This window comes from Microtus oregoni, unplaced genomic scaffold (assembly GCF_018167655.1).
Source record: "Microtus oregoni isolate MIOR12 unplaced genomic scaffold, Mior012 000054F_ref0000373, whole genome shotgun sequence".
NCBI lineage: Eukaryota > Metazoa > Chordata > Mammalia > Rodentia > Cricetidae > Microtus > Microtus oregoni.
In genome coordinates, this window is record NW_024543830.1 from 6814742 (window position 1) to 6838556 (window position 23815).

At 42.3% G+C, this 23815-nt stretch overlaps 1 protein-coding gene across 1 annotated transcript in view; it reads left to right on the forward strand.

Moving 5' to 3' along the window:
- Tbx15 (T-box transcription factor 15) overlaps positions 1-23815 on the forward strand; it is a 99266-nt gene that overhangs the window by 57661 nt on the left and 17790 nt on the right. Inside the window, exons 3-6 of the mRNA XM_041638165.1 lie at positions 3039-3140; positions 4770-4941; positions 5826-5993; positions 15814-15878. Of these exons, the coding sequence (XP_041494099.1) occupies positions 3039-3140; positions 4770-4941; positions 5826-5993; positions 15814-15878 (507 nt within the window). The remainder of the gene's footprint in view (positions 1-3038; positions 3141-4769; positions 4942-5825; positions 5994-15813; positions 15879-23815) is intronic.

Sequence of the window (23815 nt, forward strand, 5' to 3'; positions counted from 1 at the left end):
ATATACACATAGTACTTGAACTTCACACGAATCCTACAAAGTGAGATGTGACTGTTTTGTATGGGTACAAGGCAAGGAAGACTGAAAAAGGCTAATAATTTTGATGAAGGCAAGGGCTATTGAATGATGGTGGCTTCAAAATTTATGCATCTGGGTTGCTCTAAAATAATGATCATAATTGTTTATTAATTCTCCCATTTAGTAGTTGCTGTTGTTGCCTCTGACTCAAAGCAAAGATGATTTAGATAAAACTGAATTCAGCTTAGGCCTTTCAGTATATAAGAATAGCTATTGAAATGAATCATGACTACAGTATTTTATTTCTCAAAGGAGATCTATATATTTTATAGATGTATACATCAGGAGAATGAAAAGGCTCCAGCTACCTCATTGCTTGCACACTATTTCATGGAAACACTTATTATGAATAGTTCATCTCCATGGATATAGAGAAACCAACAAATTCAATACAAATCTGAAAACCATGAATTAAATGAACCTAAATTTCTGCCTTGTTTACCTCCTGGTAGACTTAATGCATGGCCACTTCTGGTAGTAAGGAAAGGCTTATTGTGTAGATCAACTTTGAAAGAGAATTATCTTCAGTGCCACCTCTTATTACCTGGATGTTAGTGTTCTCCTCTTCTACTTTTATGATGTTGAAAATTGGAGGAAAACAAAGAAATTAAGGGAATTTTCTTTTGATAGAGAGGTTGAGCAGAGAGAGGCATAGTAGGGTTTAATATTTTTTGTTGTTGGGTCTGTATTTGCCATACAGTCTTCTTCCTGATATCATCCCTCACTCTACACACTTTGGAGTTCAGTTCATTGGTGCACCTCCAACCTTTCCGTGTTTAATTTCAGGGCTTCTGCACATACATTTTCAGAAAATCATCTTGATTCTTGGCAATACCAACATACTCCCTAGCAGTTTCTTTCTCAGTCATATTGAAGTTCTGTTTTTCCTTGTTAGGTAGGTAGGAGTACATGTCTTGTTGCAACTAGGGAAATATTATTCACCATCTACGTCTTGCTACACACCAAGCTGTCCTTCTGCTGATTTGTAATGGTTGCTTGTATAGAGCCCTCAATTTGGGAAACTTCAACCCATCAGTGTAATCAGCACCATGGACAGAGCTGCTTGTTGGGATTAATGGATTTACAAGACAGAACTGACCTACATTTAGCCATAATATTAATACCAAACACAGTGCCTTTATAAGATATAAAAGATAGTTTCTTTTTAATTGTTCTATGACTTATCTTGTATAAAGTATTAAAATACTAACACCAAAATGGGCAGTACCTAGAGAATTCAGAAAATTCATGCAGAATTTTAAAGCAGGTGCGCAGTCAATCTAATCTACTGCCTTTGCTCTGTTTTACAGATGATAGGAATGGAATGATTTACTGAAAGTCATCTTTTAGAATTTGAGTACTTAGAAGTACATAACTGTTCCCAAAAGAATACCAAGTTAAAAATATCTAGTGTTGTTTCTTTGAAGTTATTAAGGCAAAAATAAATCTATTACTTTCAGTGTAGTACAGCCTTTGGAGGTGGCTAAGGGGAGGCAAGCTTCTTGCCTCCAATACTAAGTTTTCTCTCTGTCTCTCACCAGATGCCCTCTAGTAATTAAAACATAGAGGAGAATAGTAATTCTTGCTGTTAAGAAGGCAAGTATTGCTCTGTGTTTAAAAGTATAGACTTTGGTTCTCAGATGTTTGGAAGAATTGGTGTAGATCAAAGTGTGTGACTCATAGTGAATGTTATTGAGTGTAGCTCTCATTACATTTTATCGGTAAGACTAAAATTCAAGGCCTTCTCATTAAAGTTGTGAGGATGGGAAGAGAAAATATAAAATGACTGGAAAAGAATCAAGTGTGAAGGAGGAATGGCTATGCATTTGGTGCAAGTCTTTCAGAATTCATTATCATCCTTATCAGAGATCTCTTGCCTTTCAAATGTGATTCTCATGGCACAGAATTGTTGCTGGGAACATTTGCTTTATGGGTTACTTTTCCTGAGTAAGGACTGAATGTGAGACTTGTATAGAAAGCCTTGCACACATTTGCAAAATGACTGTCTGAGGTCAGGGCATGGTCTATGGCCGTGAAATGGAGCAAAGCCAATTAGGCCATATGTGGATCAAGCTTGTGACCTTGACCTCATTAGCACCGTGGTCGGCTCAGCTCGATTAACTAGCCCCAGATGGTTAAGCTTAATGTTGTATTTTGTGTCCAAGTACCCTAAAGCCCAGTCAGGGCAATCTAAATGTTTGAACTGAGCACTTTTTAATGTCTGGTTTAACGCAAATACGCTTGGTGTCTTTTCTTTCTTCTTGGAGTTTTTTTGGGAGAATGGCAAGCTTTACTCTAGACTTGTTGAAATCCAATACCTCTTTTGAGCTGTGCCCTCTCCTCTCTTCAGTTATGAGAGAAGCTATAAAGTGCCATATCCTGACCTCACTTGTTTTGGCAAGTTTAACAAGCCATTGTGGTGGAAGCAAGGTATTGCCCAGAGGCCACTAGACTTCGTTTGGTATTTGCTTCTTATTCCATGGGGTCCTTCCTCTGACACACACGTTGACAGCCTGAGAAATTGCAGAAATTTTTGTTCAGTTTTATGCATTGAAAAAAACCCTTTAGTGGCCCTTTGTTTGGAGATGAGGAGCAATTCATTTTGCTTTGTTATTTTCTTGAGAAATTAATTTTCAGCGATAATGTTCAAATAAACTTAGTAAATATTTTATATATACTACTAAAATTAATTAAAATATAAAGCAGAGCCAGGTATGTTTGAGTGTGTGAATCATGAGGTAGGTTAAATTTAAGCTAATAAGAGATGAAATTTCAGCAATATTGGTCTTTATCATTGTTCACAGTGATCATTTATAGTAAAATCATAATCGGTCAATCCAGGGAATTAGTGGATATTGATCATTGGTGTGCTTAAAATACACAGTGAGAAGACACTTTAAGCTTATACTCCACTGTATCGTCCTCCTCTCCTAAACTCATGACCCTGTTCGTCTCCACAGGAGGATGTTTCCTGCCATGAGAGTGAAAATCACTGGCCTGGATCCCCACCAGCAATACTATATAGCAATGGACATTGTGCCTGTGGACAATAAAAGATACAGGTAAGGATCCTGGAATATGGAATTGTAGACATCACCAGTATCCCAAGGTAGTTCCTTAAACTCGTTAGGTGAATAAGGGCAGAGGATATGACAATGGTGGGTGTAGTGGAGTACCAGGCGGGAAACAATAACTAAAAATAGGGAAGCAGAACTCAATAAGTGCTTTTCCAAATCCTCCCCATGTCTCTGGACAGAATAGAATTTTACTGTGTCCCCCACAGGAGCAGATATTAAGTGGCCTTTTCTTAAATCTGATATAACTGAGGTGAGGTTAAAATGATGAACACATTGAATGATCTGTCTTCTAAAATGGTTAATGAGTTGGAATATAGGTTTTTTTTTTTTTGAGAAGGAAGTAGACAAGTGTGACACATTCAATTGCCCATTTAATGTGCCACTCTTGAAAAGATGGAGAAAAACAAATTGAAAAATTGGAAAGAATTTAAGAAGAGACTCTTATCGGGGGAACAACTGTCCTTAATATGGGCGTGAGTAAGTTTGATAAATAACTTTATCTCAGATTTATGTCAATGTATTCTCCAAGTCTCTTTGATGGCATATATAATAAACTGTGGCTTTCTCAGTGTCTTGAGGTCCAAGTCAAATCAGAGGTGCATTTTCTAAAATGCCTAATATATGAGAACTTGGTTCTAAGCCTCTAAACTGGGAGGTAAGATATGAATGGAGAAGCCAGGATCATAATGATATGAAGAGAGAGCTAGCCAAGAGAGTGATGGTATACATTGTAGGGCTTAGGAGAGAAAATAATTCTAGTAAGTTAAAGAGAATCTTGGAGGCTATGATTCTGTCTAAGTGCTTCTGTTTGCCAGAGTTCTAGGCACATGTAGTCCTTTAGAACCGAAACACAAGGAGGTGCCATATACATGGGATGGGTCTTGAGGACCATAGGAAAACTGGTGAGCCTGGGAAAATAGACTTTCTTTGCTGCCATCTTTATGTCATGTACAGGGGCATGCTGGGAAAATGATGTAAACAAAGAAAAATTTCCAAGCCAAGTTCATTAAAGTGAGCACAGAAATAAATATTTGAGGGTGATTCTGGGAGTGGTTCCCATTGAAATGCCTCATAGGATTCAGAGGGTTAGCAAGGAAATGGTTAACGAGTCAGAGCTTGGAAGGTCTCTGCACATGGCTGCTTTTTATAGGACAATATGGAAGATGTTTTTAATAAGGAACAAAATCCTGAACAAGTGGCTAAAGATTGTATGGTTTGCATTTGAAAGGTGAAAGGTTGCAGTAAAATACCTTTTCTTTAGCTAAACACATGGGTTCAGGATGCCTGTGTGTACACAGGGGTGCACGGCACAGAGAGGGAGGAGAAAGAAAAGGGACTTGTAGCATGTTTTCCTTGTGAGAGCTGTGGCTTTGATCGTTAACCGCAACAGTTCTCTCTCATTCCCTAGCCCATTGTCCATTGTCATCTCGATTTCATTTTCCCCCCTCATTATCCACATTTCTGTTGGTCTCATTCATATTCTCCATGTCAGTCCCATCAGTTTTCCATTCTCGTCATCTCTTCATCTTTTCTGTTCCCTTCTTCTTTGTGTCTTGGTCCTCCGTTCTTCCATGCATCTGTCTCTAAATTCTCCCCTCTCTTTCTGTGTCTCAGATATGTGTACCATAGCTCCAAGTGGATGGTAGCTGGCAATGCCGACTCCCCTGTGCCTCCAAGGGTTTATATACACCCAGATTCCCTGGCTTCTGGAGACACCTGGATGAGACAGGTGGTTAGTTTTGACAAGCTTAAGCTGACCAACAATGAGCTGGATGATCAAGGACACGTGAGTTAACGAATTCCATTTATCCCCTACCCCCTCTTTCCCCTTTTGCTTTAGAGCTGATTATCCCCAGGTCCTTTCAAATAGGTAAAATAAGAATCTGTCTACCATTGAAGTAACTAAGCATAAATGGTTTTTCCACTTAAATTTCATTTATTACAAATCTAACATTAAGCAAGTATTTGCTATGTATCAGTGTGTATTTATCAGACAAAGTTCTTTTTGCTCCAGGGACTCACAGTCCAATCAAGGAGGTAAGACAGAAACACAGGGCATTTTGGCTGATTGGTTAAGAAAGCTGTAAGCTTTGCTGGTATAATCAGAACAATGGATGCTATTAGTTTATCTCTGGCCCTAAAAGATGTACTGGATTTTCAGTCAGTGCCAGCCCTCCTTGTGGTTGCTATGGCTATTTTCTTCGAGGGAAGAGTAATCTTCTTAGATGGTAAAGTCACAGATACACCATTTACACTTCTGTGACATAAAATAACGTCCACAAATTCAATGAGTGCAAATAGCTCTGTGAAGAATTTAAAGACACCATGGGCACCTGCTGAGAAACTGAAAGTGGCAGGAAAAATGTGTCACTTGCCAGAGGTTGGGAAATTTTAGTGGAGTGTTGTCTTAACACGAGAATGGGTGGTCAGCATTTTTCCAATTAAACAAAGGAAACACATCTACCATCCAAGTAAAGCTACCCAGAGGCTTAGTTCTCGCCACAAGGAAGTGCATTGATTTTCAGCCCCCTGTGCATCCCACTCCTAATCTGTCCTCTTTCTCCTTCGCCTCCAATGCTTCCATTTTGTGATTTATTTCGCACAGGAGTTTGAAGAGATGCAGGCAACTCTAAGACACACCTCCCATAATCTTCCCTCTCCCCGTTTCAGATCATCCTGCACTCTATGCACAAATACCAGCCTCGAGTCCATGTCATCCGCAAAGACTTCAGCAGTGATCTCTCACCCACCAAGCCTGTGCCTGTAGGGGATGGGGTGAAAACCTTCAACTTTCCTGAGACGGTGTTCACCACTGTCACAGCCTACCAGAACCAGCAGGTAAGGGGCTGCTCTCGAGAGCCTGCTGCCTCCCAGCTTTCAAAGAACCTTTGCCTCGATATTGGGGAGGAATGGTGCAGAAAAGTCCAAACGAGAGACACCAGGCTTGCAGCATACATGGAGCATTGGTGATGACAGCGTGGTGATGTCCGGTGACAGCTGGCATGATCTACATTTAGCTCAGACACAAGTGCCCTCCTCAAGTGCATCAAGCTCCTACATTATCTTCATGTCTTCCTATGTTAGGATCTCTTCCACCTCTTGGCTGTGCAGGATTGAGTCTTGCTCTCCCCTCTATCTGAAGATTCCTGTGTGTATTTCTCTTCCATGTGATCTCAAAGCCATTAGGCCTAAAAATGTAAGGCTCACTGCTTCATTTCCAGACTCTGCGTACCTCCATGTGATTAACAACCTAACAGGGATCTGGAGCACTTTACTTGTAGCATACACATTTATTTACTAAGTGGGTATTGAGAAGTTACTAGGGTCTAGTCTTCGTAGAGAAAATAGAGATGGTTAACGGAGTAATTAGGATGACGGTTCTCCTTATGGATAGCCTTAGTTAAGAGAAAAACATGATAATAATGGAATAACTCAACGACAAACACAGGCACAGAGGATTTCTTGATTTGTTGAATAAGGAAGTTTTCCTGGAAGTGTTGATTTATTTTCTGGGCTACACACACACACACACACACACACACACACACACACAGGAACCATCCAGGCTCACACAGAAGATACTTGGATAGGAGAATGGCAGAGGCAGTGACAGGGTATCACTGTCTTGTTCTAAACGTTAGTTTGCGTGTGTGTGTGTGTGTGTGTGTGTGTGTGTGTGTGTTTGGTTGTTTTTTTTTTTTGTTATTTCAAGACAGGATTTCTCTGTGTAACAGCTTTTGACTCTCTTGGAATTTTCTTCATAGACCAGGCTGACCTCAAACTCATAAAGATCTGCCTTTCTCTGCCTCCTGAATGCTGGGATTAAAGGCATGTGCCACCACTACCACCCAGTCTCTGTTTTGTTGTTTGAAGAGGGTAGCTAGATGGGTTTATAAGTAATCTTACTGTATGAAGTTCCCTAAAATGCACAATCAAACCCATTTTATACCGTCTTTTGTATTTATCAAATTTTCTAATTAGGAGATTCAAGTTCATTAAGCTCAAACATTAACATCCTTTCATTTGGGATGGACCGGAAGCAAAATGAACTTACAATATCATTACATTTGATGCCTTTTGAATCAGATGCTCTATTCTGTTCTCAAAGCAGCTAGGGAAACATTAGATATTTATCAAGCATTTTCTTTGTACTAGTTAGGTGATTGTGGTGGGTTTTTAACTATTTTATATCTCACATGGACAGAATATTTCTCTCTCTGTCTCGGTGTATCTGCGTAGCACTCCTTACAAGTTCTTTATTTCCTGATGAGATTAAGCATCTGTTTGTCAGACCTTTTCAGCATGTGTGAAGTGCTCATAAGTTCAGATTTTCTGCATGGATGCCATGTTTTATCAAAGGTAGAGGAAAACAAAAATTTGTTTGGGTGCTGATTAAATTACTAAGTCAACCCAAGCTCCTTACATAGGAAGGTTGCAGAGGTCTGAGTGAAGCTGTGCAGAAAGCTTCAGTGAAGATTTCAAATTTTAACGCGAGATACAGCAAAAATATCGACGTGGCCCCTTGCACAATGGAACCCAAGGTTCACTGTGTTTCAGAAGAGGCAAAGCAGGAGGCCAGTTACTGTTTTAATTGGTAGCTTTTTTTTAAAAGGCAGTGTGTTGTAGTAAGCATTCGAACTTCAGGACATACGTGGTAGAGAAAGAATGCTAAACAATGAACGCAGTACTATTTCATCCAAGTTGATTATAGAGGCTACAAGGGCCATTACTGTAACCTACCTGGAAGCCAGAGCTTCAGTTTGCTTTGACAATGAAGGGGGACTCAATACAGGTACCAGATATCTTTTATTGCTTCATTTTTTTTCTTTATTTTGGTAGATGTGTCCACTGTCAGAGTACATTTCGTTCAGATACACATTTTGTCTGCAGGTGGGTTGGGACAGGACATGAGCGCACCTGCTCGACTCTGACTGAAGCACTGACAGATTGCGTGACCTTGAATAGGTTCCTTAACTCCTTTCCGTCTGCGCCTCGCCTCCTGTATCCACAAATGTGCCTCAAGGAATTACGTGGGGCAGACAGAGGATGAATCAGCCAACACCGCCATATGGCTGGGATAGAAAGACAGGGGGGCAGGCTGGGGACAGAGGCAAGTTTACAGAATAAAGTGTTCATTAGGGAAAAGTAGATGGTTGGGAACTGGACAAGGTGCATTGGCTCGTGAAGGGATTGTGGTGACTAGGTTACCACTTTGATCTCTGTCTTCATGAAAGGTTGATGAATTCATGATGTGATGATTTCCAAAATAGATGGGTCCTACTCAGTTCTGCTTGTTTTGAGATCAAGGCAACAGCTTTTGCCTATTTAACAAGTCCCCCGTTGCTGCATAAATCAACCAGCGTGATTGTTTAATACTCCCTTTGGCTGTGTAGATGTGATTTAATATAATACAGTTGCCTTCTAATAAAACCCCACAACCCCAGGTCTTTCCCATTGGGCATCATGAAGTTTGTATCCTACGTATCAGGACTGGCTACATAGCAGTGATTTCCTCAACTTTTCCCGAAGATCCTGGGGAACAGAAATGGTTCTTTTGTAAGATACATTTTCTCATGGCTGTGTTCTTCTTAACCTCTATGTTCCAGAATGAGCACAATCAATATTTTTGGGTGAAGTTGTTTTTATTGATCTTTTGGAGGAAATAGTTAGTAGGCCTGTGTAGGGTAAGAGCCAGTGATGGGTCTTCATTGTGCATAGGAACATGTCTGGGGGACACAGTGAAGGAAGTCCAACAAAAGGAGTAGAACTCAGCTGAAGTGCCAGCAGGTCTTTCTAATGAAGAGCTCTGTCTCATTCACAGACAGCAATAGACCTGATGTTTGGAGGACTGTATCAGAGTCCTAGATCTTCGTGAGCATCTAAGTCACCCCCTAAATGTAACTTTTTATGTTTGGACTTCATTTTCTTCTAGAAAATGGGTTGTCTTATGCTTCCCAAGGATGGTTGCTAGATAGGTAGTTATAATTTGCTCCTCTTCCTTCCTCCCCCAATGAGTATTGGGAGCAAAGTCCTGTAGTTCACCTGAGGCAGCCTAACATTCTCATGTTTGTAACATATTAAGAGATTTCTGCAATATTTCAGATCATGTTTTTAGCAGGCCTACTCCTGAGAGGTAGGAACTTTGCATTTTGCTGTTGACAAAACACTGCAAACTCCTCTATGATCTTCAACTCACTAAAGGCCTCCGTGAGTTATTTCTAGTCCCTCAAGTGAGACTTCGGAGTCTCATCACAAATCTTCCTTCGGACTCTGTTGCTTCTATTAACGAATTTTCTTCTTTCTAATCTCGGTGCTTTGTCCTTGTTCTGCCCTTCCCTCTCTGCGCTCTGACTCCGAAAGGTAGCTTCTTACTGGATTCCTTAGATGCCAATTGGAATGTTCCCCCAACTGTCTCACATCTCTAGAAGGATCTAGATAAAGCACAATGTTGACTCCACTCTTTTCCCACCATAATTGTCAATGATGCCTCAGGGTCTGAGCAGCAAAGTCCAGGACCTCAAGTCTCTCCATTAAAACCCTTTATGTCTAATCACTGGCTTCATTCCTGGGCTCATTTCCTGTTATTCCCACCACGTCCTTGCAGTGCAGTGCAGGGATCTAGCTGAAGTTCTTTTTGAACCTGTACTGCCTTGTTGGTACAGGTGATTCCTCAGGACTGTCTCCACCCTTCCACCTTTCCTGTCTGTGTTCCTTCCACCTTTCAAGTTAGGTGAAATTTCTAACGGAAGCCTGAAACTGTCTTTCCTGGGTTGCAAATGAGCTCGGCCTTCAGAGCCCTACGTGTGCACTGGGCCCCTTTCATGACATTCCTCATAGAAGAACTGAAGTCTAGCTAATCTTCCTCCAACTTGAGAGTGCTTTCTTTTGAGAACCAATAAACATTGCCCTGTGATATGGGAGAAAATGCCAGCTGGAGGTTCCAAGGCGTGAGCTGGACTGTGTCGCTGGTGAGCCGCACTGCTCTGGTAAAGTAAAGCCCTGTTTTGCAGTGCTTGAGTTTGCCCGCTGATAGCTGGGTCTGAGTCAGTGTCCTTGTCTGTGGAGAAGCAGTTCATTGGAAAATACAGCTACATACACTCACTTATGTTGTTCTGTTCTGGCCTACCTAGTTTTTGATACAAAATGTTACTTACTTTGTGAGATAGCGATACCTGTAGAGTAGGTAGGTGTTAATTTTTTTTCAGGTTATTTTCACTCTATTGAGTAAAAATAGGAACATAAATGTTGATTTCTCAAGTGTTGTGAGAGTGATTAGAGCGGTTTATGAAATTCTAAGGTGTAGAATCCATGAGTTAAGATGAAGGATGTTTCCATAATTTAAAAATATTTACATCTGTTTGGTGGTATAGCTTTGGGAATGTGTTTTATAAGTGACTGCATCCCTAAGAGCCATCATGACGTTGATATTGGTTTCCTTATACACCCATAAATCTTCTCCTTTGGCTGTGTAGTGTGAATTAAACATTTTTATTTTCATGGAATATTTTATGTTTTTCTTCCCCTTTTCCATTCCTTCCTCACACTTGCCTTCCCAATCTATAGACCCTCAGAGTTCCTAACACACTGAAGTTATTATTGCCAATATTTGCTGTCAAAATGCCAACTTGGCAGATCTGTGAAAGAGAATGGTACACCATGCCCAGAATCTCCTCTTGGGGAGTAAGTTGGTAGACTGGGAATAAAGGTGATGCAATACTCCATCCCTTTTCTTGGAAGATGCTGATGCCAGCACGTCCTCGTGGAATTAGCAGGAAATTTCCACTGTGGCCTTTGTCTTCTCTGAGGGAAAAGACTGCTGAAATTTTATCTTTTTTTCCTGAGGGAGGAAACTAGATTTCAGAAAAGCATAGCTATGCTCTCCCCAGGTAACAATCTTACACTCGATGAGAACTGGCTCCACGAGCAAAGAGGATGTCTGAAACAATTGCCAGGTTTGTGGGGGCAAATCCAGCAGGATTCTGAGCCACTTCTTATACTCTACACTGCCCAGCCAGTTTTCCTCTACTTTGCAATTAGACCAAGGTAGATTTCTTTTTTATTTTGAACACACCAACTCAATCAGTTTTTTTTTTCATTCTTCATGAAAAAGTCTCCAATATGCATGGTTAAAAAATAAGAACAATCAGGGGCAGTCATAAGGGAGACTTTTTTGACCCGGGTTTTATCTAATCAAAATATTCATTGTCAGGCTTCCTCTCTGGAGCCTGTGCCATTTATGTCCACACCATACTATGCATTGTGAGGTATACTTAATTTAATAACTTCCTGTGTTACTAGGCAACAAAATAAAAAAACAGTGGCAATGTAAAATTAATGGTGACAAATTCACAAGTACTCCATCTTCTTCCAGTCCTCCATACCTCAGACGGAATAATATTAAGGTTAGGAAAATGAAATCAGCAAAAGATCCTGCTTTGATGGCTTTCACCTTTTCCATGTCTTCTTCACACAGAACTGAGTTTGAACATGATTGCTGGTGAACAGCGTCAACTTCATACTAATAGATCTTATCCTAGCTGGAAAGACACTAACAATCATTGTGAGGCAGAACACAGAACTGGGAGTCGAGGCAGGACTTGCTGAAGAATCGCTCAATCTAGTCCTTGTTTTGGGTTTGATGAACCATCCCACATAATCACCCGTTCAATGATTCTTCATTAACAAAATCACATTGGGTGCCAAATGCATGTCATTCTAGGCCCCACTTAATAAGACAGTACTTAAAATATGTATAGACCTTGTCACACAGGGGAAGAGACAGTAAACATATGTAGATAAGTAACAAACATACGGTTAAAACAAACAGTTGGATTGAGGGGAAAGATGGCTTAAAGATAGCACAGTTGAATAGGCCGTAGAGGTGCTCAGAGGAGTTGCCTACTGAGCCCGGAGCTTTAGCATGAGATTTAGTGTGAAGTCAGCTCTGTGTAAGGTTGAGTAATGGAGCAGAGCACCGTGAAAGGCCTCCCAGGAAAGGGCTTGGAACATTGCAGCATGGACCGCAGTGCAGTTTGGCTAGAGCCAGGGGACAAAGGTAGAGGAATGTGCTAGCGTTGGAGCCTGGGCTAGAGCCAGAGCCTGCTGGCCCTGCAGGGCTGGTCAAGGAGGATGGATTGAATTCTCTACAGGGGTAGTCACTGGGAAAAACCAGCATGCTGGAGAAATGTCCGGATGCAGATCCCTCAGGCTGCTGTTTAGACTGGATTGGAAGTAGAAGGAAGGAGGTCAGTTTGAAGACCATTTAGAGCAGTTTAGTCAAGAGTATAACTGGTCTGTGGCAGGGAGGTGAGAAGACATATTTGAATTTCACTGGTAAAAGATAATATGACGTGGAGTTGGAAATCACTAATATGTTCTCTTATTCCTGTCTGCATTCTCTCTCTCTCTCTCTCTCTCTCTCTCTCTCTCTCTCTCTCTCTCTCCCTCTCTCTGTGTGTGTGTGTGTGTATAAATTTTGTGTAGCTGTTTTCCCTAAAAGGACCTCATCTGTAATGGAGTAGGGTAGGGACACATGCTTTTGCCTGTCTACATTTCTATTTTAAGTTTGTATCTCTTAGCATACCTTGATTTGATTTGTGTGCACAGGTTAGTTTCCTCTCCCCCAGTGGACTTTCGGCCTCTGGTTTTATGGTGCATGTGGGTGGAAGTGAGAGATTTCCATATCCTCATGGCTGCTTGTGGGTTCCTCTACCCTCTCTGGGCTCACTGCAGTGCTGAAACAGCTGCCCGGGCTGTTGCTCAGTCCCTGGTGTTGACACGCTTTGACAACATTGCTGAAGTAAAATCTTGTTTTCTTGCCTCTTGGGTTTCTTTCTTGGTCCAGCTTTCCACCAAGACTTATGCAAGTCCTCTGTTTAAGCACCAAGTTTGTAGCATGTCTGTGTCATTGTTAGGTCCACATACATACATACAGTGTGAACCCTGCCAGCCTCTCTGAGTCCCCACTCACACCCTCTAGATTTCAGTCTGAATGGGAAAACAGACACAGGCAATCCAACTGTTTACTCATCCTCTGGCTCCACTGGGGGAGGAGGAAGAGAGGACTAGCAAGATCTTAATGAACATTCATCTTGTGCTCATCCTCATCCTCCAGGGGGCAGTGGACTTTGTGACCAAATTTTTTTTTTTTTTGGATAATACTTTTTTTTAAAATTTTTTATTGAGAAAAAAAAAAGTTTCCGCCTCCTCCCAGCCTCCCATTTATTTGTGACCAATTTTAAAAGTGAAATTGTTCATATTCTTCTATTACCTCTATGGTGAAATCTCAGAGTCTTTCAGCTTGCTGATTCCTCAGAATTTTCGGGTTAATTTGCTGTGGATCTAATTATGATCTGTTTTTATGGTGTTACCACTGTGCATGTCTGCCCTTTGTTCTTCTGGATTATAAGTTTCTTTGAGAGCAAAGAGGCGGCACAGCCGTCTGCTGACTACTCACCACACTGCCGCCGGTGTCACCTGTCACCTTTAGTGCGCAAAAGACATTTGATAAATAACAACCGTCACAACCACACTCTTCATAAATCTCTCTAAACTTCTCATTAAAATTGTTGGAACAAGAACAGGAGTGCTATTTTCCCCCAACGTCTTTGGCCCCTTTCTATTAAATTTCCATACAGATCCCTCAGCCTTGGCTACACTTAGCTGTGGGAATCAGATTTTCAACTCTTTCTCCCAAGCCATGAACTAGAATGTCGTTATATTTACAGGGGTCTGTGGAGGTACTCCAAACACGGCCGTGCGATTGTATATCAGAAACCGCTATCATAAATGAGTTGGACAGGATAAGCCAACTTGAAAGAGAAAATAAAATATTATAACCTCAACTTGAAAAGAAAATATGGCGTGTGGTTTATTGCGGTGGGTTATGGGGGAAGAAAGAGCCGATTTTAAGTCAGACACAGAGAAGCAGTGGCAGTCTTTAAATTCAATACAGTATTCACATGGCAGACACTGGACTTCAGAAAGGCGAACCTCTAGGCTCCTGCTCTCGTCTATAAAATAGATGTAAAATTGCCTTTGCTACATTATTAGTGCACCATTCTAGAGGCAAGGAATGTTTGGCGAATAAACTAACCTGGAAGCCAGCTTGGCGCTTTCAAGTCAGAGTCTGTTTGTGAGAATCTCACATTGCATTTTAAAGTCTGCGGCTGTGGGAAACTCCTCTCTGACGAGGTGAGAAGGAAGAAGGCGTAGGAAAGGACTTTCGTTGTCTTCATGAGAGTGTGTTTGCAGTTAGCAGCAATCGGAGTCTGCTATCTTTAACCGACAAGATTTCCATATTTCTAGACTGGCTTTTTCAGAGTCTCTTCCATTCTTTTGAGCTCCCCAGCCTTCAGGTTGTATAGTAAAGAATTTGGAAGATGTGTCTTTTGTGGAAGGGGAACTTGGGGAGTCCTGACTAAATTACCCATTTCTCTTTCTGCGAATCAGTGTGGTTGCAGAGTATGGGACCAAGCATTCTCTGGGAATCAGGAGCCTAGGGCCCCCAATGAGATATGGGAAAAGTAATTTCATAAAGTGTTTTCAAATTAGCCTGAAATTTCAAAATTTTGAATTAGTCTGAGATCTAGGAGGAATCAACAAGTTGCGAGAGGCTCTGCATCTTTATCTTAGAGAGCCAGGTCTTGAAGAATGTGTATAATTTCATTTTTCAGATGGGACATAAGGCTCGCTGGCTTCTGGAAGCCTGAGTGTCTGTGTCTTGGGTTGAGCAAGTCATTTACATCTGGTTCAGACATAAAGGTATCAGAAATGCCTCCCATGGCCAGGACTGGAAGCAGAAACACGAGCACTCATATGGAATATGTTGTTCAGGCTTTTCCTAGTCTAGAAGCATTAGGATGATAGGTCCAACTGTGTCAGGGTTTACTGGGACTAAGAGAGGATTCCGTGGGCTCTGATGTACTAATAGGAGGCTTCTGAGGACCTGGCCGAGAGGGTGGCACACGTGTGTGTGCTGGCTTTGCTCATTTGCTGATGAGTCTTGCAGACCGGATGAGGTGCCGTCATGTGGCCCCATTCAGTTTCATATTTGAGGAAGCTCCCTACTTTGGGTAAGAACCGAGCTGCTTTTTGCATCAACCCTACAAACCTTTTAGGTCATTAAATGCGCAGTTTCTGGTGGCAGGAAAGGCACAGGTTATGTTACGTGGGAGATGCAGCCGATTATTTGTCTCCCTCAGGCTGAAGCTGACTGTCTGTTGGTAGTTTGCAGGGCCGAGTCAATCCATGTAACCATCTGTCCGTCACTCGTTCACCTGCACAGTATCTGTCCAGCAAGTGTGCCCGAAGTGCGTCCTGCGTGTCACCAGCAACGGGCCTCGCCGTCACTCATTTCCTTTCTCTGTGTCCCTGTACACACAATGTTTATCATCAGTTCAGGGTAAGAACAGGGAGTAGGAGTGAGATCGCAGTCACACAGAGGGCAAGTCTTGGTTGTCAGAAAGAAGTGAGTCACACATCTGGGTGCCAGGCCCCAGCCCTATGTCAGACTGAAATTTAAATCTCTAACTGAAAGGAAACGAAATGAAAACAACAGATGTTATTAATAGAGTGAGTTTTTGTTAATTTTCTAGGAGCAACACAAAAGGAAATTGGTTAATATGAAAACAATTGATATTTATCTGTTTATTTCCAGATCACCAGATTAAAAATTGACCGAAATCCATTTGCTAAAGGATTCAGAGATTCTGGAAGAAACAGGTAAGAGCAGCAGGACAGGAGACTCACAAGCTTCTTTTCTTTTTGAAATTCCTTTTCCCTCATCTCGTTGGTGGCTCTTGGCTCCTGATGTCCAGAGAGAGCTTAGATACTCTGCAGCCACGTTGACTCAGGGGACGAGAAATTGGTGACTTAACTCAAGAATCCCCAACTCTGCTCCCACAAAACACACGTCTCCCAAATTTTTTCTTATAAAACCTAAATTTCCATAACCAAGCCTTCATGTTGTTTTACCTCCTACCTTGTACTGTGTGATTCAGTCCACAGAAAGCAAGTCACATGATCACTTATTGTTACTGATGGATTGGTGTATTTTTCTGGTATCCGAAGGTGACAGTATTGGCTGCAGTGGTGCCTCAGGTACTTTTCATTTCTGAAAAATAAAATATTCCAGAAAATTACTACCTTTATGAGTTGAACTTTGTGGAAACAAATGTAATCATTTTATCCCTTGGAAATACTCCCCCGAGTCATGTACACTTTTGGCTTTATTAAGGGGGAGTGTTTCTAGAATACCACTTTTTTTTTGTTCCTTTTGTAAAAATCCCTTTTCTATATTTTGAGATAACTACATCATTTCCTCCCATTCTTTGCCATCCTCCAAGTCCTCCCATGCACTCTCCCCTTGCTCTCTTTCAAATTTGTTCTTTTCTTCCATTGTTGTTGCATGGGCATGCATGCACACACATGTGTGTGTGTGTGTTTGTGTGTGTGTTTCATTGCTGAGGATACAGTTTGTCTAATGTTATGCATATGGATGTCTTCATGCTGGCCCTGCGGTACTGGGTAGCCGAGTGATGCGCTCCTCTCTGCAGGAGGACTATATATATCTTCCTCTCTCTGCATTCATCATTGGCCTGTGGTTCTTGATTCAGGGCTGTGAGTCTTCCTTCTTCCCCGTTAGCATGCCTATTTGTGTCATCCTTCTTCAGGTCATGTTTAGGTAACTACATTGGTGAGACTTTGTGTGTGTCGCTTCTTTGATATCTCTAGGAGACATGTTCTCACAGCAAATTTCTGGTTCCTCTGGCTCTTAGCATCTTTCAGTCCCTTTTCCAAGCTGATGCCTGAGCCTTGGGTGTAGGAGTTGGGTTGTATATGTATGAGCTGGAGCTTGGTCTCAGAACTCTGTCTTTTGGTCAATTGTGGTTTTCCATGATAGTCTCCATCTGTTACAGAAAAAGGGACGTTTCCAGTGATGAAGGGGAATGCCACTTTTCCTTATGACCCATGCCGTCAGTTCCAGGAGTTGCAGATGTTCACAGTATCATTGTGTTCTCTTGTCAAATGCCTTAGAGACTGTACCGGTTTTCTGACGGATAATGCTTTCTTCTCTCTAAATGATTTCCTACATAAAATGCAAATCTGTCATCTATGGAAAATTAGGAGACATCCGAGATGGCTAGGGGAACCAGACATATCCACAGTCTCTAATTAGGCAAATTCATCAGATACCCACAATACAGGCTGAGCGAGTGTGACACGTCTGGCTGGTGTAGCACAGGCATTGCGACGCAATTGACTTTCATCAGGACCAGACTTCTTTCATAAGCCGCAAGGATGGCCTTACATCTGGCCAGCAGATTGTCAGGAATTATCTTTGGTATTCTCTCTCCAGCAGTTTTTGGATGCACCAACAATTTATATTTAGAACTACTCCATGAAATATGGGATGCATCATCTAATCAAGCACCGCAGCATGGACAGAACCAATGTGTGATGGTGTCTACTTTACAGGAAAGGTGTGGAGAGCGCGTGTGTCTGGATCTGTGTAGGGCCATTCTATGATGTATACATGATGACTGAACTGCACCACGACATTCGCTGACTGTGCCTTCACCAAGCAATACCTCACGATGCCATAGACACATGTCTCAAACCACCTCTGGTGATCATTTCCCCCAGAAAATGCTTTACAAAAGCCCTTCTTTACTAAACTCTTAGTTTATGTTCATCAGCCATTTAGGTTCCCCATAGAATTTGCTTGTCTCAAACTCCATAAGGTCACACCCATTGAGTAATATAAAATTCAGACAATCTTCCCGTTTTTAGATAATAGCATTAAGTAATGTGTTCTAGGCCACAGTCAATGGTAAAGCACTCCAGAACTCAGTGAGCAAGTGGCTCCTGGTCAAATGATGTTCTGTTCCACAAAGGCCTTCATCTTCAAAGCATCACCTGAAAAGAACAAACAGACAGACATTCATTCTATCTCAGATGTCCCCACCATTAACTCATAGCCCAGGTCACAAAAACGTTCTCCTTTTCTTCATTTCTAAGATTCTGCACTCTGAGCTTCTTGGAGACCTAGTTAATGGCAGGGTGTTAAAAAGCAACATTAGGCTCAGGCTAGGTAGGCTGTGTACGGTAAGGGTGTTCGACACCTGGAGCTTGGAGTCCGTGGATGGCTTTTCAGGATTCTGTCTTCTCCTAGTATGTAAGCATGACTGCATACATGAGCAGCTGTACATTTTAAAAATAAGCCTGCCGTGTCCTTTTTATTTTTAAAAGGTCCTATCTCCCAAGGTAAGAATTTCTGTTCTATACCTAAATATATGTCTCCAGGGCCAGACACGCCCATGGTATTTATTCAGCGATTCCTTCCTTTTGGAGGAGGGTGGTCTCTAGTAGTCTTAAGCATTTGTTTATTTTCTTACAGATGCTTAATGTACTGCTCTCCTTTTCCTTCCTTTGTCTTCCAGGGAAGCCCTTGCAATCTGGAGGATTTGGTCAAGTTACTTTATTATATAATATACTTGACTTTAAGTTTTCAGCTAGTGCTTCCTGTTGATAGCCACCCTATTCTGGGAAGCTACAGTAGAAGGCACACACCCTTGGAGATTGCTATCTAGAATGTTCATGCCGTGTTTCAAAGAAAGCAAGAAAAAATATGCCAATTTTCATATAAGACAATTCAGTCAGGTCGAGAGGGAGTTGAAGCTGTTTCTAGAGGGTGGCCGGGGTTAGTGTTGATGATAAAATGCTATGACTCAGGTAGGAGGGTTGCAGAAAGAAGGTGTAAAGCGAAATATGTGTTTGTTATGTTTGACTATCGAGGACACCTGTGGCTCCAGAGCGAGGCCCTGTTTGTAACTGTGTCTCGGCAGCACAAGATGGAAGGGGCCCAGGTCTGACAAAGTCGCTGTGCTGACCATCACTGGACCTACGCTTCAGGAAGTGGAGTCCACCTCCACGCGGAGGCTAGGACTGCCAAATGTTGAAGGATTTGCACTGGCCAGGGAGTTTTGAGACCCTTTTAGCTGAAGTCCTGAGGGAAAGTCCCCCAGGAGACTTGTGCTGCTTAGGAATATACTTATTTTCCTGTCATGCTTGGTGGGTTCCTCTTCTCTGTAAGACTCCTTCAAAGTGGAATTAGGGCTAAATCAAGGACAGACGGCGAGCACCATAGTGCACAGCTCTGAAGTCAGGCATTAGCCCATCTCCCATCTCAATGCTTAATTTATTTCTTATAGTGTGAAAATTCTTTCTTTTTTTTGTTATACAAAGCCTGCAAACCATGTTTAAAAAACAAAAAAAGGATAATGGAGTCCTGCCATTTGTGAATCAACAGGGCTGAAGGACATTAAGTGAAATAAGCCATCACAAAAATCCAAGTGGCACGTTACATACGAAGAACTTATTTTTTTTTTTTTATGGTTTTTCGAGACAGGGTTTCTCTGTGGCTTTGGAGCCTGTCCTGGAACTAGCTCTGTAGACCAGGCTGGTCTCGAACTCACAGAGATCCGCTTGCCTCTGCCTCCCGTGTGCTGGGATTAAAGGCGTGCACCACCATCGCCTGGCCATACGAAGAACTTAAAATGGTTGAGTTTTGTAGAACTGAGAAGCAGAGCAGTTACTACTGGAAGTTAGAGAGAGAGAGAGTGAGGAGGGACAGGAAAAGCAGGATGTTAAATACCGAAATACAGAAGAGAATAAGTTCTAATATGCCTTAGCATTTTAGGATAATGGAGGCTCACAGTTTTATCATATATTTTTATTTATTTTTATTTTATTTGCATTGGTGTTTTGCCTGCATGTATGTCTATCTGAGGGTGTCAGATCTTAGAGTTACAGACAGCTGTTAACTGCCCTGTGGGTGGTAGGAATTGAACCTGGGTCCTCTGGAAGAGCAGTCAGCACTCTTAACCACAGAGCCACTTCTCCAGCCCCCCATATTTTTTATAAAGATCTAGAAGAAGTCAAAACTTCCTGATCCAATGAAATGAAATGCTTAAGGAGAATGAAATCTTGCTCTGGTCTGACTATTGCATATTGTGTGCCCGTGCTGAGTTATCAGACCGCAACACATAAACAGCTGTACACTATGTGTCAATTAAAAAAATTTAACCCCACCTCCAGAGGTTACTTTAAGGACCATTGGTAACTGTCTCGGTTCACTACAAAGGAACACTTACCATTTGGAGGCTCATCCTTCATTTTTCTCTGACTTTCAAGCCTGCATCTTCAAAAGGCTTGAGGCCTGCAGGAGGAAAGAAGCTTTTCTACCACCCCAGAGCAGAGCTGTGGAACTGGTGAGCAGCCGCGTCTGGCTGACTTCAGAGCAGGGCATCCCATGCTATGATGCTAGCTGGCATGCTCTCCTTGCCTTATCTCACCTTCAACAGATACTGAGAGCCGAATCCTTCCTCTAAAAACATCATCCAATCACCCGGAACTGTTTCGGTCTCAGATAAAGCTACCTTTATTATTCTTAGCCGATGTTTGTAGACTACTGCTCACAGTTTCACCATCTACTTCAGTCATCCTAGAAACAAGGATCTGGGACACAAAACCAAGCCTAACCTTTCTGGCAGGTGAAGCGAGGATGCACTCTCGGTGTCTTACAATGGGGCTAGAATGTTTGGCTTTTTTCACTAGCACTCTGGGAAACTACATTACAGTGGACTTGTCAAGGCAATTATGAAAGTTTTGAATGTTTTTTTTTTCTTTCAGAAATTCAAAATTACCCAATTCTATCATTAACTACCGAGTGATTTGATTCTCACTAGTTGACTGCAGGATCTGAAGTAGGCGAGAACTTTTAATGTTTTTGTGTAGATGGAAAAGATGGATGGGCGAGTACATGGAGAACCTGGTGGTTCTGCACTAGCATCAGGACCAGGGTACAGCATCCCATCTGTAGCCTTTCTCAAGCTCACACAGTTCTCAACGCCTGCTTTCCCCATGCATTTTAGACATCAAATGACTCATGCGGAGGAGCAAGGCTTGATGAGCTGCATATAAATGTTACTAAAACATACGGATTACATTTCCTTTAAAAACACATGGGCTTAAAAATTAGAGGGGAAAGTGCTTGGCCAATGTTTTTGGTTTCGCAGAACACAAAACATTTGTGGAATACTTTGGAGTCCCTGAGTTTGCCAAACCTCAAACCAAAACACGTTCAGGTTTGTCGATCTCAATCCGTCCCAGCAGAGTCCAGAGGCTGGAGAAGGGAGGAGAGGAAAGATGGGGAGGATGCAACCACCCACTGCACTCTCCACTGATGCCTCTGGCAGTGCCTCTCAGCCTGTGAGGCTCTCACACCGAGTCCCAGCAGAGTGTGGCCCTGATGATAGGCTTCTTCTGAAATACACACACGAGTACGGAGCAATGACCGAGTGCTCCAGCGGCTATTCTTTGCCTCCTTAAGAAAAGAAATCTCTGGAAAGAAGGGCTCCTGGCTCCTAGAATTGTCCTTTTCTTCTGCTTCTCAGAAGAACCAGGGACTGATCTAATGGCTGGGTCCTAAAGGAGGACTCCCCACCCCAAGAACCTGCCTGTATGCAGAGTGCGTATCTCAGGCTTCTTGTCGCGTGGCGCATCTAGCAGAGGAGGCCTGTAGAATTGTGAGTGAGCACCTTCCAGAGGAGTCCTGAACCCTTCCTTCAGCCCTACACTTATCCCATGATCGCCAGACAATTTTATCAGCCATGAAATTGGTATTTTGATCTCCACTGTGCTAGGTTCCCGACTTTCTCTTGACTGAGTCAAGAATCCAGAGCTGTAATTTTTTTCAAGTTTTTTCTCTTAGGTATTCCTTCTCTCATGGTGCCAGGGGTAGAGAATGAAATGGAAATTGTTCACGAGTTACAGAGCAGTATTGGTGAATGGGAGATAAACTGAAAAGGGAACTTAAGAAAACCTCATTCCAACCAGTGGCAAATCAAGGAGGCCAGAAGCCATGGCCTTGGTTTAGATGCCGAAGGAGAGGGAATGACGAGTAAGTGACTAGTTAGAAAAGCTAAGGGCAATTGAGATGCATGTCTGAGCCTGTTTACTTCTGGTTGACTCTGATTTGACCACGTCATTGCTTAGACACACACACATCCAGGGGACATATGATCTGCCTAATTTCCCCTATCCATGTGTTTCTTATATCCCTGGAGAAGGGCACTCACAGCATTTCAGTGTCTGTAAGTCTTAGACAGGGAGGCAGAGTTAAGGCAGAATGAAGTTTGGTTTGGTTGAACAAGGTCACCTAGTAGTGACCTGAGAAGTGAAGTATGCCCTGGGGAAGCATGAACCAAAGGCAAGGAAAGGGTCATGAGGTTGAAGAGAGGCGGCCGAAGAGAGGTCTCACCACCCAGAAGGAGACTTGGGAGACACATTTGCCCTCGAGAGCTCTCATTGCTCAGATACAGGGAAAGACAGCTGTTCAGATGCTGCCTGTTTGGAGAAGCCAAGGAAATGGAGGAAGAGAACTCTGTGGGTCTTTCAAACTCCATCTAATGTGAAACCCTTGGCTCTTAGAGGTGATTGCTCAGACTTTACAAAAGGCCCAAGTCTGCTTGGTGAATTCTATGGAATTCCCAGAGGCTTCCTCAGAAACAAACACATTAAATAAAAAAGAGAAGATTAAAATTAGGATCTTCCTGGGGAGTGAGAACTCCTTTTATGAAACTTTCTTAAAAGTACTAGATGGTGACAGATTGGGTGCTTCACGAATTCTCTTCATTCTGTCTTTGACCTTGGATTTGATCTTCACCACCCGGTCCATTGTATCCATGGCAACTGAAAGCCTCGTCAATTACTCCATCTATGTCTAGCTGGCATGGCACTCTAGAAGTTACTGCTGTTGATCCCATGCCAGGTCCCAGGTAGACTGACCCTTCTGTAGCCCTTGGCGATGTGTAGTATTTTAGGAGGATATGTTATTCTCTGTGGAGTTCATCATTAAAAGTTTGAGTCAGGGGCACATTAATTCCAAACTCAGGAGTAGTCGGAGAGGGGTCATGTGTCACGGAGGCTGATTTACACACGAATGTAGTTTCTTTAGCAGATTGTCCCTCATAGTACCTGCAGAAAGGGAGAAGGTGCAAGAGGACTCTGGATCTGTCCCTGCTCTCCGGCTGTTTTGAGCCAGAAATATGATTGCTCTGAGTTGCTTGGTAGAAATCTTTTTTAGTTTTGTTCCTTTTTAGGTATTTCAGGGGATGGTAGGCATTGCAGCAGGAGAGTGGTAGACTTGCATGTTTAAAAGGATGCTCAGTGAAGTAACCTTCTTCACTGAAGAAATCTTGAATCGTGGTAGAGAAAATACCCAAGAGTAAAGATTTTCCTAAAACCCCCTCTCAGCACTTGCTATCCTAAGGCCCTGCCTATAGAGTGAAGAATGACTTCCCCGTTTTGGACAGGACCCTTTCTCTGTTACAGGCCCATAATGCTCAGTAGAAAGAGGAGTGAAAAGGGAGGGATTTCCCAGTTAACCGAATGGAGAGACAAAGAGAAGTCAGCTAAACATTAACCCCCAGCCTGGCTCATCTTTGCGGGTCTAAAATGGCTTTCCCTAGAGAGTTGGAAAGAAGGGACCAGTAGGTAAACTCTAGCTGACACCTGGTAACAGAGCGCTCTCTCGGAGACAATAACATGTTTTGCCTGCACATTTATCTATCTGTTAAATTAAACAGAAGAAATGG